The sequence below is a fragment of the Mesitornis unicolor genome, unplaced genomic scaffold (assembly GCF_000695765.1).
Source record: "Mesitornis unicolor isolate BGI_N332 unplaced genomic scaffold, ASM69576v1 scaffold965, whole genome shotgun sequence".
In the NCBI taxonomy this organism is placed as follows: Eukaryota; Metazoa; Chordata; class Aves; order Mesitornithiformes; family Mesitornithidae; genus Mesitornis; species Mesitornis unicolor.
This window is the reverse complement of record NW_010184570.1, coordinates 1-18,969: the sequence shown is the minus strand read 5'-3', so window position 1 is coordinate 18,969 and position 18,969 is coordinate 1. Positions and strand designations below refer to the sequence as shown.

General features: G+C 46.0%; 1 protein-coding gene across 1 annotated transcript; it reads left to right on the top strand.

Moving 5' to 3' along the window:
- The first annotated feature begins 2,406 nt into the window (after positions 1-2,406).
- Positions 2,407-16,628, top strand: KIF19 (kinesin family member 19). Its single transcript, XM_010184485.1, is given in 18 exon segments — positions 2,407-2,445; positions 2,762-2,842; positions 4,655-4,656; positions 5,373-5,481; positions 6,273-6,360; positions 6,945-7,082; positions 7,302-7,426; positions 7,957-8,151; positions 8,910-9,062; positions 9,978-9,987; positions 9,990-10,099; positions 10,640-10,793; positions 11,712-11,886; positions 12,834-13,023; positions 13,568-13,838; positions 13,999-14,120; positions 15,197-15,350; positions 16,552-16,628. Coding segments are annotated over 18 exon segments (2,193 nt in total).
- Positions 16,629-18,969: the final 2,341 nt, after the last annotated feature.

Here is an 18,969-nt window from a genome sequence, read left to right as displayed (position 1 = left end):
GAACGTGGGCCCCTGGACCTGTTTGTACCGCATGTTTGATCCGAGGGGAAGGAGAATGCTGGCCCTCTGGAGGACAGAAAATGAAGTCAGTGGCCTTTACACCAGAGGTGTGTGCAGGTGGATTTGCACATAACGAACTAATTTGGGCTTGCAGGTGGGTCATTTTGCTTAATCTTGCACCATAACCCATGCAAGGTGCAGAGGTGGCACACTGCATCCTACAGTCCCTTCCTGCCCTGGAACTCGGTGTTTCACTGCTGCCTCTCCTCCTGCTGTCCCTGCAGTCATCTCCCTCCTGGGGGAGCGTGAGTGTTGCTTCTCTTCCTTTCCTAGGGCAGTTGCTGCTGCCTCTGATCCGTTCAGTCTCCTGCAGGACTCCAATTCAATGTGCACCTCCCAGGACAAATCCCCTAGCCCCAGGCTGGCCTCATCTCACAGCTCAGCCATGCAGGAGCAGTAGTTTATGCTTATGGAAGGACACAGGATGGAGAGGACCAGCAGGGCTGTACCCAGCCCCAGCATCCTTCCTGTCATGTTCCCCAGCTTCCTCTGGTGTTCCTGGGCTCAGTGGCTCAGCTGGAGGAAAAATCCCAGACTTGATCTCTCTGTGCAAAGCTCTGTGTGCTTTAAAGCAAAGGTTGGGTGTAAGTATCCTGCAGAGGAGAAAAATGTACAGCGGGGAGGTGAGGCTGGGTAACCTGACAGGTGATGCTGCTTGGACCTCCTAGGACAGTGACTTTCAGTGTGCCCATCTCTTTGGAGTCTATTTGAGTGATGGACTCATAATAAGCAGCTAGGATTATTGTCCTGTCTGGGTCCTTACCATTGCTCCAGGACCTCGGCATCTCTCTGATGATCGGAGTAGGACGAGTGCTTTGATAATGTAATCCTTTCCCAAGTTTCAACCTTCAACCCTGTGGCTCTTGGTTAAACTGAAACATTGCCCTCACATTTTGCTGAAACATGTCTGGGACAGACACAGAAACCTCTGCTCAAAGTGGAATCACTTAAAATAAAGTCAATAATATCTGGAATACCTTGCATTCCTCTCTAATGCATGAAAAAGCCTTAGTACTTGGTGTGACCCGTCTCCACATGCTGCTTATTTGAGTTTGTTTTCTTACCCTCAGTGGCTGGGGCTATGAAATACAGTGATTAACTGGACTATTCCAGAGGCTAAGGCTGTCCAAGAGAAACTTGCACTGGCCCTTGTTCCTCCTGCAGGATTTGGGATTATGCTATGCAAGATAATATTTCCAAATGCTTCAAAGAGATGAGTTCAGCCCATGGGAATGAGATGCTTGTAACAGTTGTCACTCAGATGTGTTTAGGGAGATGATGAAGCTGAGTTAATTGTTGCGTTCTTGTGAATATTAAAAGCTATCCAAAGCCAAGGAGCTCACCTTGTACTCTGAGGTATTCACAGTGAAGAAACATTCTTTAGATATTGCTGGAACTGCTATAAAACTTCTACTACAATGCTCAAGATTGGGAGCTGTTCATGAAACCCTCATTAAACTGACAGGTAGCTTGACTGGTTATTGTGGAAATAAATCTGGTTCCTATAGAAACCAGTTGCTTGTGACTGGTGGGGCTGTGGAACAAGTCTGTTCTGATAATTGCACACTCTCCCGATGAGGCATTTATGGGCATTATGCAGTGTTTTATCAGCATTAGCGGTTCTGTCAGGAGCTGCTAAGGGGATGCTGCTGTATTTTATGAAGGGGAAACAGCTACAGAAAGGTGAAAATAGAATTTTTCAAATTTCTGTTATTAGCTGAGACGCCAAGGACAGCTCTTAGGTGGAATTTCAAATTGGCCGTCTTCTCTGGAGACCCTCTGCTGAGTGCATAAGTTTGGGATCTGGCACTGAATGCAACTCGCCCGCTGCTGCAAAGTGAGTCAGGGCCAGAGCAAGACCCCAGCTTCAGGGGGCCCAATTAATAAACCCCCAGCTGATCCATCACACCACACTTTCTGTATTGCTTCACCTATAGATTAAACCGGCTGAAATATATGTGCTTTTGTACATTATTAGTACTGACAAGTACAGCCTGTGTGTTTTAAATCTTCAAGTCAAATTATCATCTGCGTTTCAAAATGGAGTACTGTGTTTCTGACTGATTAAGTTGTGGCACAAGGCACTGGCAGTTAATTACTACTTTATAATCGCTCCAGTCCTGTACTGAATTTCAGCTTCTGAGGAACCCTGTGGGACTTGCACAGATCAGGGCCAACTTGCTCTGATCTGGTTGAACAGGCTCATAATGATTGCTACCCAGGATTAAACAAAATGGGTACTTAGTGAAATGCAATTCCCTTTCTTTGTCATGGATAACTTTAATCAGTGTTTTGGGAACACAGGAGGAATCTGTAAGCGTGCTCAGCTCTATGACTGTTGGTACCATGGTCCCAGATCTCCAGAGGTTCCTGCTGGCAGCAGCAGTGACGGCTGAGTTAATTCTGCCGCCTTCTCTGTCAATCAGTTGGAGTCTCGCTGCGTTAGAGACAGGAACGGGGGAAGAGGGAGGAACAATTTGTCAAGATAAAAGCACAAATCATGAGAGAATTGGTTTAAACTTCATAAACTTTCTTAAACTTTCCAGGTTTTAAGATTAAGGTTAAAACTTAAGGTTTTAAGATTGATCAGCAGAAGAGATGCAGTGAGCTGTAGGTATGGCTGGTGCTTGTGCAGAGCTGTGTTGCAGGTAGGTCTGTGTGGTCCCAGCACACACAAGCTGTGTGTGTGCTGTGTCTGCAGGTGGCCCTTCGCATCCATCCCATCAGCGAAGCAGAAGTGGAGGAGGGAGCTGCCCTTGTTGCCCACAGAGTGAGCGAGCAGGTGAGCTCAGGGGTTGTGGCTGGGCTGTGGGAGACCCCCTCATGACAAGGACCGTGGATTTGGCTGTGCGAGGTCTCTGGGTACCCCACTGGGCCACCACGGGACTCCAGCTATTCTGGTTCCCATGCAAATGCTTCCTTTCAAACCCTGCAAAGCTCCTGACCTTGCTGTGGCACAGCAGGGATGCAGCTCCATGTACAAACGGCTCTGCTGCTCTGCACCTTTCACCTCTTGTTCCTCTTTTTAAGAGGCGGAGTTTGCAGGAGGTCCTGACTTAACCTTTTCTACATCATCACATCTAGTGACATATTTTTATTGTGCCCTTGTTATTTACCTTCTTTTTCCAATGTAAATCTCATTATTTTTTATCGCGCTTCAGCTGATCTTTCTCTGAACCCTCTCTGGACGCACGCTAATTCTGTGATGTATCTTGTCTCCACGCAATAGTCAAATGATAGCAGCCCTCAGAAGCAAAGAGAGCATGAAACTCTCTCTTCTTTTAATGGATTATCTTACTAATGCAATTTTTGTTTAGCACCTTACTGGCAAAACATTTTTTTTTCTTTTCCTTTTTAAAGCAGCCGTTAACATCACAAGGATATCAGCTTTATTTATATACAGCTTATTCAGGCTTGCATCATCTGCCCTGAGATCTATTTTCTCTAATGGAAATATGAGAAGGAAATGTGCTTGACATTAGACTTAGTAGCTTCTCTCCATGAGAATGAGTTTCTCTTAATAATGCAAATGACTGTAATTATGAAAGCAAATTAATTGACTGGGCAGTAGAAGTGCTTAGATTTCTTGGTGTATTTTTATTTACATCATGTTCCCTGCTATTTTTACTCCTAGCCTTAACTCATTTAGAGCTGCTTCTGTCTACTTATTAATCCTGACTCCAAATTGACTCTGTTAGTGTCTCATTATGTTTTAATGCTTCCATGCAACAGCAGATTTATGCTTTTAGATTACTGCAGGTTAGACAAGGTGTTAGCCCCAGAGTGGAAGAGAAGGACTCTTTTGGATGTGTGGATATATTGTGAGAATAATTTGGACATGGACACAGTAAAAGGGGCCTGAAAGTGTTACAGAGGAAATCTCTAAAGGAAAGACGCTGACCTCATTCTCCAAGCTCTGCTCTTGCCTCACACCAGCACATGCACACCACTATGTGTCGGCTGATCTCTCACAGGCAAATGCTGTCGCTGAGGATAAACAGAGTTCCCTTTTGTTTGTTCTTGCCTTGCTTCAGGTTTTAGCGCCTGAGCTGGACCAGTGAAAACTAAAGAAGAAAAAAAGTCATTCTAGTAGTTGAAAACTTGCAGATTAAAACTAGAGATGCACGTTAGAGACTTGGCGATTTGCAGGAAATGCAAAAGGAAAATCAAAGTCTTGATGTTTCCTGAACGCGCCCGTGGGCACTGGTCCTAGATACTTGTGTCTCTCCTGTGCCTGGCACACCAGTGCAGTTGTTCTGCAGATCAAGTGGTGGTTGATCTGTGCTCTAATTGCTTTTCTAATGATCTGTTTACCTGAGAGAGATCAAAGGTTGCTCTGGAGCAGGAGGCACAGGGTTCTCTGTCCATTCCCTTGAGGCTTGAGCATCTCCTATGAGCTGTTTCAGTGCAGGAGAAAGAATACCCTTTTCCACTGTAATTACAGACTCTGATAATTACGTACCAAACTAGATCTTAAGGAACTGAAAAGAAACCGAACCAATTCTGTAACCTGCTCCAACTCCTCTCCCACCTTTGTTTTTCTCCTTAATAAAAGCCAGATATGGAATTAAATTTCTGTCCTTGAGCAATGCAGATGTTTCTGTCAGTCCTTCTGCAGGAGAGGCTTTGGAAGATGACTTTGGGTGCTTTTGCTCCCAAGGAACTTAACTATTTTCTCTAACAGCTCCTCTGCCTGAATCTTGGCTGAAAATGGAGCTAAGAAGTCCTGTTTCCCTCCTGCTTGGTTGGGTGTCACGTCCCTGTAACAACTGCTATTACCCAACACCAGCGACTGTTCTGCTGCCCAACGGACCTCCAGAGCATTTCGCAGCAGCCACTGGTTCTCCAAATTACAGCAGCTGCCACATTGGTTGCAAAACAAAGCTTGTTGGCCTCAGCATTGTGCATATAAGTGTGTTTTCCACCCAAAGCTGCAGTGCAACGTTCCTTTGGCCAAGAGATGCGATGGGACAGTGCTGTAAGAAACCCTGACAGGCTGTTAACCCAGATGGTGGGTTCTTCTGAACCAGGTGGTTCTTCTGACTTTATAACAGAGGGTGGTCTGTTCTGCTGCCCAACGGACCTCCAGAGCATTTCGCAGCAGCCACTGGTTCTCCAAATTACAGCAGCTGCCACATTGGTTGCAAAACAAAGCTTGTTGGCCTCAGCATTGTGCATATAAGTGTGTTTTCCACCCAAAGCTGCAGTGCAACGTTCCTTTGGCCAAGAGATGCGATGGGACAGTGCTGTAAGAAACCCCGACAGGCTGTTAACCCAGATGTAAAGGTGGTTCTTCTGACTTTATAACATAGGGTGGTCCTGATGGATCCAAGTGAAGTCCCAGATGACACCTTGCGAGCTAACAGATCTTGAGAAAAAGCATTTGTGTTTGACATGGTTTTTGATCACAGAGCAACCCAGGTAACATCCTTCCCTTTTTTTAACCAAAAGGCTTAGTATTAGAACTGTTTTTCCTTTAGTCAGAGAAGCGGGGAGATGTGCAGCGTTCACTCTGCTTCTCCCCAACATCAGCACTCCCCAGTGCCGCACACCTGAGCAGGGGTGAAGTTTTGTCTCCCAAAATGAACGAGGTGATTGTCACTTTATTTGGCTTTATTGCTCACATCCTTCTTCCCAGTGCCTCTCTTGGCTCATGAAGCGAGCTCTGGTGCCCTCACTGAGCTGATTCTGCGGACATGATAGGTGCAGTGCGAGAATTTCCTCAGCACCTGTATTCTGCCATCACCATGGTGTGACTGCAGCCTTGCCTCTCACAAATAATTCAGCTATCTTTGCACTCTTTCATGTGAAACTTCAGCATAGCACCCTTGTTCCTATCTATGACATTTTTGGAGGGCCAGTGGCACATCTCAATAAAGGATAAAGTCAGGGAGAGAATTTATTCCCACCTTCAGCAGACACAAAGGAAAAATAAAGCATTCTATGTTCGGAGTCCAAAAAAATAGTCATATTTAAGGACATTTATTTTAGTAAGCTCCTGAATCTTGCCTGCCTTTAGAAAATTCAATAAGCCTCTGTGCTTTTCTGCTCATTTTGAAGATTTGTCAAAATTCAAATGGCTCACAAATCATTCCAAAGCCCAGAAAATTTGTAAAATATAGTGAGAAAATCATAGGGAATGCAATTAGGTATAGATTATTTGGACAGCTGTTGTGCCTGACCAAAAATGTATGCTTTTTTGACTGAATTAGGAGGAGGTATACATGTCCACGACCAAAAGCTTGATAGAAGCAGTCATTTCTGGCTACAATGCAACTATTTTTGCATATGGTCCAACAGGTAAAGTAGTCCCTGTAGCTGTAGTGTTCTAGATGAATAAAATGTATCTGTACAAACCAGAAATGAACTGTAATGCAGATTAATTGCTTACTGTGAGGATGAGACTGAAGCATTAAAATACCATTCTCACTGGGAAGTGTGGAGCTCCCTTAAATGCTGAAGTAACTGCGAAGCTGTGCTGTTTGAGAAGTCAATTAATTGGGGTGGGATTCAGTGGAGACAAATCTTCCCATTAAAAACAAGGAGGAGATGAGGGCATGTGTAAAACACTGATGACTGATCTCAGGAGAACAGATGTAGCTGTAGAAAGCACTTACAGACTATATGAAAATATATTTATGCTCTAGCTCTGAACACCTAGGTGAGCAGTTAACATACCCATCTGCAAGTCCTCTTCCTACTCGTTTGGGATGGCACATGCCATGCTTTTCCTGAGGCAGTGTCACTGTGGGATCAGGAACAGGAGTAACTGAAGAAAGTTTGGGGATGAAGGACAAAAATCAGTAGGAAAGCAGGCTTCATTTGTTGTGGAAACTTGTTCACGTGGAAGTTGGACTTTGCTGCTCTTCTTTGTTTCTTAACAGGAGCAGGAAAAACCTACACGATGCTAGAGATGGACTGTGAGTCAGGGATTTACATCCGCACTCTTGAGGACATCTTCAAGGCCCTTGAAGCTACCACCAAGGAGGTGGATTACAGGGTCTCCATGTCCTACCTGTAGGTGAAGTGTGTGTGTTGCCCTGGATTCAGGCTATGTGGGAATTCAGCAAGCCCTTGGGAGTGGAGCGTCCAAGTCTGCCCGCCGCATGGCACTCCCCTTGTGTTGTGCAGCTTGAGTCTTCCCTTCCACCCCAAAGAAACACAGAATCAACTCAACCCTCTTTGCAGATTGAAGGACCCAATGCTTGTCTCACACCAACCCCTTGCTTCTTACCCATGGTTCTATAATGAAGTGATCCAGGACTTCCTGAACCCATCCTCAGGGTTCTTAGACCTGAGGGAGGACCCCAGAAACAGCATCTAGATAGCAGGAATTACACAAGTCTGTACTACAAATGCTCAGGAGGTACCAGGGGCTACAGTCCATGGTGAGGAGATTGTGCTCGCATGCAACAGTGCTTTAAAGTCTTTTTGATACTTTCCCATTGCCTGTACCTTACTCAGTAGCCAGGACCTTGGTGGAGCTGGATTAATGTGATGAATTGTATGGAAATGGCTGGTCCTGCTAGCTCTGCTTCCCCAGGGTGCATCCTGCTTTGCTGGAAGGACAGAAGTGCTTTGATTTGTGTACATATCTGTTGACAAACCATTTGGAGAGGGAGAAGAAATAAAGAAACCCCCTTGAGCCCCATTGATGTGCACTTCTACGTGTGCCTTGGACATAAGATAAAGATGCCTCCCAGGAAAACAGCCCCAAACTCAACAAACCCATACTTCCAAACTGGGAGATGTGGGGAAAGTCAACAGCAAAACCCCTGTTAGCATGAGTGGGAGCAGTGTTTGCCTGGGCCCCAGGTGAGGGGTTCAGTCTGCTGCTGGTTGTGCAATGGCTCTGGTAGGGCTGTACATCTCTGCGTGCTCTTTTGTGTTGTTCAGATCATGCAGCTGCTGATGAAAGGAAACAAGCAGCACACCCAGGAACTCGCTGCTGCCAACAAGACGTTCTCCTGCTCCCACGTGGTGCTGCAGGTGACGGTGATGCAGAAAAGCCGAAGGGAGGCGACCAGCGAGGAAATGAGAACTGGAAAGCTGTTCATGGTTGACCTGGCAGGGTCAGAGAGAGCAGCCCAGGTATGGCTGGAGCTCAGCAGCTTTTGAATCCCCTGGTCTGCCGCGCAGGGTCTGCATTCCTGTCCTCACCTTGGGGAAGCCACCAGCACTGTGTGTTCCTCTGTTGCTTTAAAGACAGCCTGAAAAGACAGACAAAAGTTTGATGACACTGGTAATACCTTTTATCAGACCAACCAATTGGAAAAATGTAAACCAGCTTTTGGGTGCAGCCTTTTCTCAGGTCTGAAGAAGCAGCAGCAAATATCACATCTAAATTGAAGCTGAGGTCTGTAAGGCAGGGATTGGCTGGGTTGTCAGAGAGAAAGCTGATACCAGTGGAACAGAGGGATGCTGGTGGGTGGAAAATAATGCAGCTGGCTCTTATGGGAAGGAGGAGATGCTGGAACTCAGAGAGGTGATTTGATTGAGAAATACATACCCCATATTTCTGCTGAGACTAGGAATTCTGGAGTGATGTAGTTATACATCTTAATATCTGAAATAATCTTTAGAAGATAAATAATAGCAGTCTTTTAAACACCAGGAGCTCACAGCTGGGTCATGTTTTCCATGAAAGAAATGAACTCCTAGCAGCACCTCTGTGCCTCAGAGTGGGGTTTAACCCTGCACTTTCAGGTTGATTTTGCAGGAGGCGTTGCTTTGGCATCCAAACCTTGACCCCAGCGATGCCACACACCCTCCCCAGGCACAGACCCACTGTTCTGAAGCCTGTGCTTTGTCCATGTGCCCAAGTCCCTCCATCCCTGTCCTCCCAACAGACTCAGAACCAGGGCAAGAGGATGAAGGAAGGAGCCCACATCAACCACTTGCTACTGGCTTTGGGCAACTGCATCAACGCTTTGAGTGAGAATTGGGGGAGCTGGGCCCAGTTTGTCAGTTTTCGGGACAGCAAACTCACCCGCCTGCTGAAGGTATCGTATGCTGGGGTCAGCAACGAGCTTGGTGTGTCTGCTGCTGGTATCACCACCCAAATCAGACCGGGCTTAAGAAATGATCCTGGAATATCTCTGTGCATTGTCTTCATCCAACTTGAAATGCTCCTCCAGATCTTGAATAAGCCTTCAATGCAATCAGGGGTTGACTCAGTGCTGCCTCTATAATTATATGTTGTCTTGTGATCTGTGCAGTTAAGGAAAGACCTCCTACAGAGTTAAGGAAATGCTATAGATTTGAGTTGTGTGTCTCTAAGTTTACAGATTATGTGTTTTGGGTTTTGTTTGTTTGTTTGCTTGTTTTAAATGCACTTATCGCCTTTGAAAGTTTCATTCCTTCTACAAGATTTGGCTGAAATTGGCCAATAAATCTGGATGTTGTTGGGGTAGGAGGAAGAGGGGCTGAGTGTTACTGTGCTGTCATAAGTCGTCTTTTCCTTAGGAAATCATAAATGTTGCAGACAGGCTCTTTGCTACACTGGTTATTTTATGGATCCTTTACAACTTCATTTATGAACCTTACCTCAAGCCTTGGTGCTGAGCTCCCACTGTCACTGCCTGACAGATGTGTTTCATAGAGGATGGTGGGAAGGAGAAGGGATGGAGGAAAAGGCTGGCTTCTGTTGTGAGCAGCATTGAGAAGCTGCCAGCCTATTTGTGGAAATTGCGATTTTCTTGCAAAAATTCTTTTGTAGAAAGTTAATTAGTTATTGATTTTGCAGTTGATGGAGAGAGGGCCTAATAAATGGTCTTTTACCAGCACTTCCTTCACTCTTAATTGGGATTCTCCACCAGAATCTCAATGAACCATAAGGGTACCCAGCCACAGTGGTTACCACCAAGCACAACCCCTGTGTTGTCCATACTGACCTCATCAACACTGCATCCCTCTAGGACTCATTGGGGACAACAGCAGGACTGTTATGATTGCTCTTATCAGCCCAGCCAGCACCTCCTTTGAAGAGTCCTGAATGACCTTGATCTACACCTACAGAGCAAAAAACATCAAGACACAGGTAAATAAGCAAGCAACTCCCAAGGGGGTGGGCATTAGAGATTAAAAGCCTGCAAAGTGGAAGCAGAGGATGTAATGGATGAAGGGAGAACAAACTTCAGGAGAGGGCAGTGTAGGAGGGTGTAGAGGCTCGGTGTGAGTGATAGAAGAAAAGCAGGAGAAGGAAACAGTGGAAAATGAATTATGTGGGACTTGGATGAGAAGAGGAATATGAAGGTCAAAGTAGGGGAGCAGGATCATGGAAAAGCAGAGGATGATGTGCCTGGTACAGACCTGAGTGCAGAACATAGGGAATGGTGGTTGGACGATGACTGTTGAGAGGACAATGTACAGGGAATGTCCCAGTGGGGATGCTGGGCCTGGAAGAGGGAATGCAGAAATGAGGAATAAAATGGAGAGTTTACAATTTCCCCACTCATGAGGAGAAATTCTTCCCCATCATAGGATTCAGTGTCCCTCTAACTAAAAGCATAGCTTTGTTGGCAGCCATTGTACCAGTAATGGACCATGGGACAAATGCTCACGTATTCTGGCTCACCAGGTAAAATGTAACCTGCGAAACATCTCCTACCACATCGACCAATACATCAGCATCATCACGGACCTCCGCAGGGAGATCAAACACCTAAAGGAGAGGGTCAAAAACCAGGGGAAGGAGAAAAGTACAGTCAGCACCAACCTCGGGAATCTGCAAGGTAGAGCCAGGAGCAAGGATTGTTGTGGAGTATCCAGAGGGAAGGGAGCTGGGGCAGGAGCTGTGGTAGCACTTGGTGGGCCTCTGTGCAGACGTAGCGGGGGGAAGCTGGTTCAACAACGCTTGTAGAGAAACAGAGCGGAGAACAGAGTCTGATGGGGAAATGAAGTCGTTTTCCTGTGTGAGCCTGTCTCTGATGTGCTGTGTGATGCTGGACAAAACATTCAACTTTCTCAGCATTAAAATGTGTTAAATTTCACAAGCCTGCCCTTGAAAAGAGTTTTGACATCAAGTGGTGGCATTTGCTGTGGGAAGTTCTGACTCTTACAGAGACGTGACCGAGTTTGTAGTCTGCGTCACCATGGGCTCTGAGGCTGTGTCAGGACACGGAGCTCTCTTGTACGGTTCATTACACTTAATTAAAAAAGAATATGGAGGGGGGCTGGGCAAAGCTTTTAAAACATTGATCGTTCTGCCCTGAGGATTGTTCCTTTTGTCAGCGAATCTGGCAAGGAATGAAATAAAAATAGTCAAGTTCTCTGACAGACAAGACACGGGGTACAATTGGTCTCTGCTACCAGTACCCAAGGTCATTTGTAGGTAACAAGCACAGAAAACTGATACCTTTTCCTTTTTGGTGGATGGAAAGGGGGAAGAGATGTCCCTGTAATACAGTATCCTCTTAATAGTCACAAAAGCAGTAGCAGTGAAACCTATTTGTTGCTAAAAATACAATCATAAAAATATATCAGATTTCTTAAGCACATGATTAACTTCAAGAGACTGCAAAATAAACCAGTCCTATAAATGAACACCTTTTTACACACGGACTGAGTGGCTTGGTCCCAGAGCAGTTCTGTGGGGACTTGGCAGAAGTTTACCTGGCCTAATGTCAGACCAGAAACATCTTCTCCTGCAGCAGAGAGGCACCAAGGCTCTGAGGCACACAGTGGCCGAGTAATAAACACCTTGCGGGCACGGCGGATGGGGGCTTTCAGGGGGCAAACGGAGATACAGCGCAGTCTGATGGAGCTGGAAAACACCAACGTTGAGCTGCACATTGATACCTGCAGGCACCTCCTCACCATCACGGAGTGAGTACCTCCTTGGCTTTCAGCACAGTTTATATGTGGACCTCCAAAATACCATGAGAAATGCCAATATCCCACAGTTCTCCCAACAAAAATGACAAAAGGATCATGCATGGTTTTGAGATTTATCGATGTGACAAGCGAAAACTTGGGAAGGTGGTGGTCTGCAAAAGGTACCCAGGGATCTAAGGGGCAGATTAAGTCCATGTGACTCTGAGCCTTAGATTAAGGTGCTATATTTGCAACGGGTGATTTCTGCTATCAAGAAACAGATCTCTAATCCCTCCTGTGCTTGTGAGGAGACTGCAGCCTGCACATGGTGCTGCACTGCGGTTCAGTTGTCTGACGTAGCTCTGTAAGACAAACAGCTATCTCTATCATAAAGTTATTTGTAAATGGTAGGTACCTCACCTTTATTTGGACCTTATTCTGGACTTGAGTTTTAATGGAAAAAACTGGATGGCAGCACAGGCTGGGACTGCTGGTCCTTGTTTGTGAAGTGTTGTCCATCCAGATGCACTGCATCTGGGCATAATTTCATGTCAGAGAAAGCAGCATCGTCACTTTCTTCCGGATAAACTATAAGTGAGGTCTCTGTAAATTTTATAATCTCTTAGGATTTGGTCATTTGTAGTTAAAACAGTCTTCAGGTCATTAAAGACATTTATCAAGTACCTGTGAATAGGCAACAATTTGTAATGAGGCCGGGAAAAGCTCTGTTCTCCTCTCTATGGAAAGGTCACATAGGACGCCTGTCTTAAAGACTTCCAAACAGGAGGAAGATAATTGTGCTCTTCTGCATGGTTCGTCCAGCTCCACAGCAACCTGGACTAATTATTTCTGCTGCTGTCATGGAAGAAGAAGTTGGACAGATACAATGAAGGGCTATGCATGGATCGCTAGAGTTGTGTCACCATGTCCCAGAAGTTCCTTTCTTTTTCTCCTGGCAGCTGGGAACAAGAGAAGGCTCAGGGTGCAGGCAAGTATGACAACCCAGCAAAGGAGGAGAAAGATGAACACACAGAGGAGGAGGACAGGGAAGTGGATATGGTAGGTTCACCTGAACCTCATGAAGTTACAGTAGCAAGAGGAGAGATCAACCTGCTGCTGGCAGAACAGTGCAAGACAACAGCCCTGAAAGTGAGGAGGTGAAGGTGCCCTCATGGTCACAGCTCTGACCTCTGCCCAGCAGGATGGCAGCAGCATAACTCAAGAGTTTCTTGTGGTTTTGGGCAGCTGGACACTTAACTACCTTGGGATGCCGAAGGAAGCAGCATGGGATAGCTGATGTTTGCATCCTGCCTCCGTCCCTGTGCTTTTTAGGATGAGGGGAAAGCACCCACTGGACTTGCACACCCATAAGTGAGCTAATTCTTCTCATTTCCCCTGACAGGGACATTTTGAGGGTTTGTCACTCACTGGTTGTTCAATGGTTTGGTACTTTTGGTGATTATTTTTTTGGTAGCTAATGTTAATGTTTGTGAGTTCCTCTAGGCAAGGACTGTTCATCTGAATATATATGTGCCATGACTGAAACATGTTGGTGGATAGTAGAATAAGCAAAATACTTTTTGTAGATGTTGCTTTAGCCTCAGCATGAAGGACATAGCAGAGGATTGCTCAGATGCCTGTGTTATCCCAAGAAGCTGAGCTGCCTTGACAAACCCCTATCTGTCTTTTTCAGACAGAGCTGGAGCAGCACTTAGTAAATGCCAAGGAAAAAGCTTCCCAGATGGAGGAGTTTTTCCCCAGACAAATGGCCAGTGAGGATCAGCAAGAGGTGCTAGGGCTCCTCTGCAGACCCCATGAGCTTGAGCTTGGCAACACAGAGCTGCAGGCAAATACCCTGTACAAGCAGAATCTGTTGTGCCAGAAAGATTTTGTGATCTAGCAACGGCAGCAGCACATGCTACTCCGCAAAGAAATTATTCAGCAGCAGCAGATGCTGATAAAAGGTAAAGCAGCACCTTTGCTCCTGGTCCATCACTATCTCCAAGCTTTGTTTTCTGATGGTAAAGTGGAGAACAGTCCACCCAGAAAACCTGGTCTTGGAAGTCATGACTCCACCATTCTCAGCTGTTTCTTTTTAACTCTTCCTCCCCACCTCTGCTCCAGCCCAGAACATCCCTGTCCCAAAGACACTGGTGAGGTTACACCACCTGCACCTTGCTGAGATGGAGGAGGGGGTGCTGAACGGCCTGCTTCTGCTACATTCAGTGATATCTGGCATGCTCAGAGTAAGGCAGAGCAGACCCTTGTGCCGTCCATTCCTCTCTGTGTTGTGTCACATTTGAGAGAGAAAACTGGCTTGGTGGCAAACAGAAAAGCAAAGGTTAGATGGCCATTTCACTCAGCACCCTGGAACAGGAGGGAGAGTTAGGAGCTCATCAATTGTTTTGTAGTCATGGCTCCATATGGGAGATAAAGAAAGGCAAAGCGTTTTGACTGTGTCTCTGTACATAAAAGCTGTTATAACAGTATTTCAGATGAAATATAATGTCTTCCAAATGTTTTAAAGTGCTTTGAAGGGAGAAGTATGAAAGCTTTGAATGAAAAGCAAATTATGCTGCAATTTGCTTTGATTTTTTAGCAGAAACCAACAGGTGTTGTTGCAGGAAAGATGACTCTCAGGCTGCGTTCCCCCACCTCTCTAGACTTGCATAGGAAAAAGTCACCTGCAGACATTGCTGCTGCTCCACTGAGTCTGGAAACTGCTGCCAACACCAAAAACATCTCCCTCATCGCAGCCAGTCACTGTTCCCGAGCCCAGCACAGAAACTCTGGCAGCAAAGTCCCCTCAGCCCCCTTTTCTGAGGAGGTTATGCTTGAACTGAAGTATCTGGAGGCCAATTCCACCCCAGATCGTCAGAGGAGAGACAGGGCACATATTGGGGGTTTGGTGTTGGAGCCTGTGGGTGGGAGCCAGCTGTGCTTTCCAGGCAGGGGAGTGCTGAAGAACAGGAGAAACCAGGAGATGTCTGCTGAGCTGACAGCCGGAAAGAAAAGATCTCACTCTCTCAAACCAAATTTCCACAGGGTAGGTCCTTCATGCTTCTTTCTAAAGGGGATGGGTTGAGCAGAAGGCATGGATCCAGTGGAGCGAGGGTGGTTTTTAAATACAGTAAAAGGAACATAGTACAAACTGCATGACAAGTAAGTTAAATATATTTATTCTTCTGTAACATCCTTGACCTTCTGCCTAAACAGCAAGCTAAGCCAGTCATGTGGGAAGGGAATCTTTCTGGTACAACGTGGCACCAATCAGAGGTGCAAGACATTACCACTGAGGTTAACTCAACTTGGTGCCTTTCAGATCTCAAAAGCTGAGCCTTGGACTCCCTCAAGCCCCAGTACAGACAAAGCTTGTGAGAACCACCTGCGCCAAGCTAGACTCTTTCATCAGTTAAAAGCTGCAAGCAGCATATCCATGGCCACAAAGGTCAACGTTCCCTTCATCTGCCATTCAGGTAGGGACCAAAGAGCCACTGGTGACATCCTGCATCAGCTGTGTTCAAAAGAAACAAGCCAGAGTAAATGCTAATGATCAGAACTGTTAGTAATCTAATCTAATCATTTTTTAATATAATCTAGGCAGCTTTTGATGGGTAAGAAAGCATATCCTTTGTAGACCACAATATTCTCTGTAATCTAGGGGTTGGAACAAGTTGCTGATCTCAGACACTTTCACATCAAACCAAGCCTCAGCAAGGAGACCAAGACAGGACAGGCTGACCACGTCAGCTGCAGTTGTTTTGCTTTGTGCAGACACACAAAGCCAGGATGAGTTTAGGGGAACTGGATACTGAAATCCTACTGAAATGTAGCCAGAACTGTTCCCCGTTCTGGCAAGGGGTGCTTACTGATGTTAATTAGAGGTTTTGTTTGTTCGCTTTGTTTTACTAAAAATTGTTACCTTTCAATCTACAATGCTATATTTTGGCTAGCTATTAGCAACCCATGCATTGCAAAATGTTGTTAAACCGTGCTCCACTCTCCCTGTTTATAACGAAGCTCTTCCTGCCTTTGACAGAGGGCACTCCACTAAGGTGCTGCCCAAAGGCAATGCTCCTGTAAGCACCACCCAGCAGTGCAACACTGATCACCTCAAAGGATGAGTCCTACAGAAGCAAGTCAAGGGTGCGTATGTGAAATACCAGGTTGGCTGGGTTGGAGGGCACTGCTATATCCTTCAGCACTTGCTCTGTTGCAATCTGAACCTAAAGAGCTGTAAACACAACACAGACGGTTTGGTTGGGAAAGCAGTCACATGGGTAGGGGTTTTACAGCCAAGTTTTTAGCCTTTTTTTTTTCTGCAACAGATGACATGGGCAATGTTCCAGAATGAGTTACACTGCATCTTCCTCTTAGCCAAAAATAACCTCTTAAGAAGAGAAAATAACATTTTCAGAGGTGTTCATAATCCTAGTCTAATCCATATGTGAAGTACCAAGTTTAATCTGAGTTAGCCATGTGACAACACGCTGCTTCCATTGAAAGTGTCACCTTGGGATTTTTCTTAAGGCAAGGATGTGCAGATCCTAGTGCCTCTGCCAAACTCGCCCATCCGCAGCCCATGGCAATCTGTCTCTTCCCCACTTAGGCTGGCAATGAAACTCAAATGGAAGCCTGAGAAACTTGACTGAGTGTTTCATCTTCCCTCGCTTGCAGGGCCTGCAGATGGTGCCAGCAGCCGGCAGAAGCAGCAGCCAGGTGCCCGCTTGGGGAACCAGCTGAGGACTAAGTAGAAGTTACTGGGGGAACAAGACTCCCTGTGGCCCCAAGGGATGGCAATTTTGAGACTGCTGAAAGTCAGGGAAGCAGGTGCAGGTGAAGTGTACCTTAAAATGCATTTTAGCTCCTGTGTTGCGATGCTGAAAAGCAGAGGGAAGGCGAGCAGGGGGAGAGGGACCTTGCACCTTGTAGATTATTTTTTCCACATCCCTACTGCAAGTCTTTCCCCTCTGTACTGTGCGCTTTAGCTGTTAGCTTCAGTTTAAGACAAATGGGCTGTTAACAGAGCCCAAAAGAGGAAAACCTCATTTTCCCAGCAGTCTTCCCTTCCCAGAAGATGTCAGCATGGAGCCCAAGCCACCTTCCCTCCCGGGGCAAAAGTGTGGATGCCACCCATGCACACAAAACACTTTCTGACTATTAAAACCAAATGTAAATGCCTGAGAAATAGTTTCCCCTCTCTTCCCCGCTGTCCCTGTGTGTTGTTGTGAAGCTGGGAGGTGTAACGTGTGCCTGGAATGCTGTTTGCGTGAGCAGATGTTTGGCAGTGTGAGCAGCAGTGATTGCTCTGAGCTCTTTTCCACCTACAGAGTGTTTCAGACCCGACTGCAGCCGGTAGAAGCAGCATGGTGACAGGTAAAAACCCTGGTAAGAGCTCACCTGGAGGTAAACTATGGGAAGGTGTTTTTCTTTTCAGAACAAATGTCTCCAGCCAACAGCCTTTTCCATAAGGAGCTTTTTAAAAGTATTTCCCCTGCTTTTTAAATATGCCTCAAATAAATCGGTTCTGGTCACAGCACTGAATAAATGGAGACTCCGTGCCCCAGACAGGAGGGGCTTCCCTTCTACGTCTGCTGAAGTATCTAAGATAATCTCAGGTGGGTTCATGCATTTTTTTCCAAACGGATGAAGAACCTTTTTTACAGCTGCAGCACTTGCAGAGAAGTCTCCTTTCTGACCTGCTGTGTGACACCGAGCATGCTGCTGTCCCTCTGTGCCTCTTGCTTTGGCTCCTGTCAAGATGAAGGATGGCTCACTCCAGGGATGAGAGAGCTTAAATTACTTGTATTTATAAAATGTGTTTTAAACCCCTGAAGTGGGGGTGCAATACAAGCATGCAAGCTGGCATAAGCAAGCGGCCAATTTTCTTTATGAAACAAAAAGTAGGAAGAGGTGTGATTGCGAAGTAAGAAGGTCAGGAAAACTTGTTCCCTGGGGCTGACTCTTTCACATAAACATAGATGTAAAAAAAGGACACACAGATAAAATAAGCACAGACTGTGTGTAAAACAAACCTGTGCCAGCAGATCTTGAGCCAAGCCTCTATTTACAAGACCTCACGTGACCTGCAAGCACTGAAGGACCGAAAATGAGGGAAAATGGAGTTTTCCAAGTGTATACATCTCCACCAAATACCTTTGGGCTGAATCACCATGAAAAGTTGCAGTGTTCAGAGCTGCTTCATGCAGAGTGAGAGATTTGAGCCGAATGCATCGGTTTGAGGCAGTATCTCTGAAGGGAGGTTGTGTAACACTGTTTGATAACTTGCCATGACTCTTGTGAAGAGTACGGAGCTGCGTGATGTGCTCATCTCTCTGTCTGTAAAACCTACATTTGAAGTCTGTTAATAAACATAAAAGTTGGGGATTGAGATTTCTGAGCTGGAATCTGTAAGTTATCATTTGTAGCTTTTATAATTGCTGGAGGTGAGGCTGCAGCCCATCACCTGCACAAAGTAGGACCATGCTCATTTTCAGCTCTGGACTAATGGCTTTTTGATTTGATCCTTCTTGATCACAGAAGAACAGCAAAAACGGAGCTCAAACTTTTCTGGGCTTTTCAAACATTATCTCCTAGCCTTGCTGTATCCAGTTATCTATACTTTGCTTGTAATAAAGACTGCTGGGCTAGAACCCAAAAAGCTGGATTTTCTTCCACAAAACAGCTTGAAACTGCATCTGTGAGCTCCTGCAAGCAGCAACGTTGGGTCCTGGGATGCTGCCAAATCTGAGTTACCACCATATCCGTTGCTAACTCTTCCCTGTTCTCTGTTGTTCCTGGGGCAGGGTAGATCAGGCACTGGACACGGGTCACCTCTGCAGCCTCTGAGCCCCTCCAGTCTGCAGGGAAATAAAATACCCACTCATAGTGTGGTGCGAGTTCAGCACTCATTTAAAAATTAGTTTTAGGTTAAACTTTCTTTGCTTAATTGCTTGAAGGGGGGTCTGGCAACGCAGCCCCATCTCGGAGAGCTCTGAGGAAAGAGTCATCTCTCCAGCTTTCGCTACCCATGGATTCCTCCAGTGGTCTCGGTTTGGCTGTGGGGAGGTGCCGGGAGCTGCTGTCCTTTCGCTC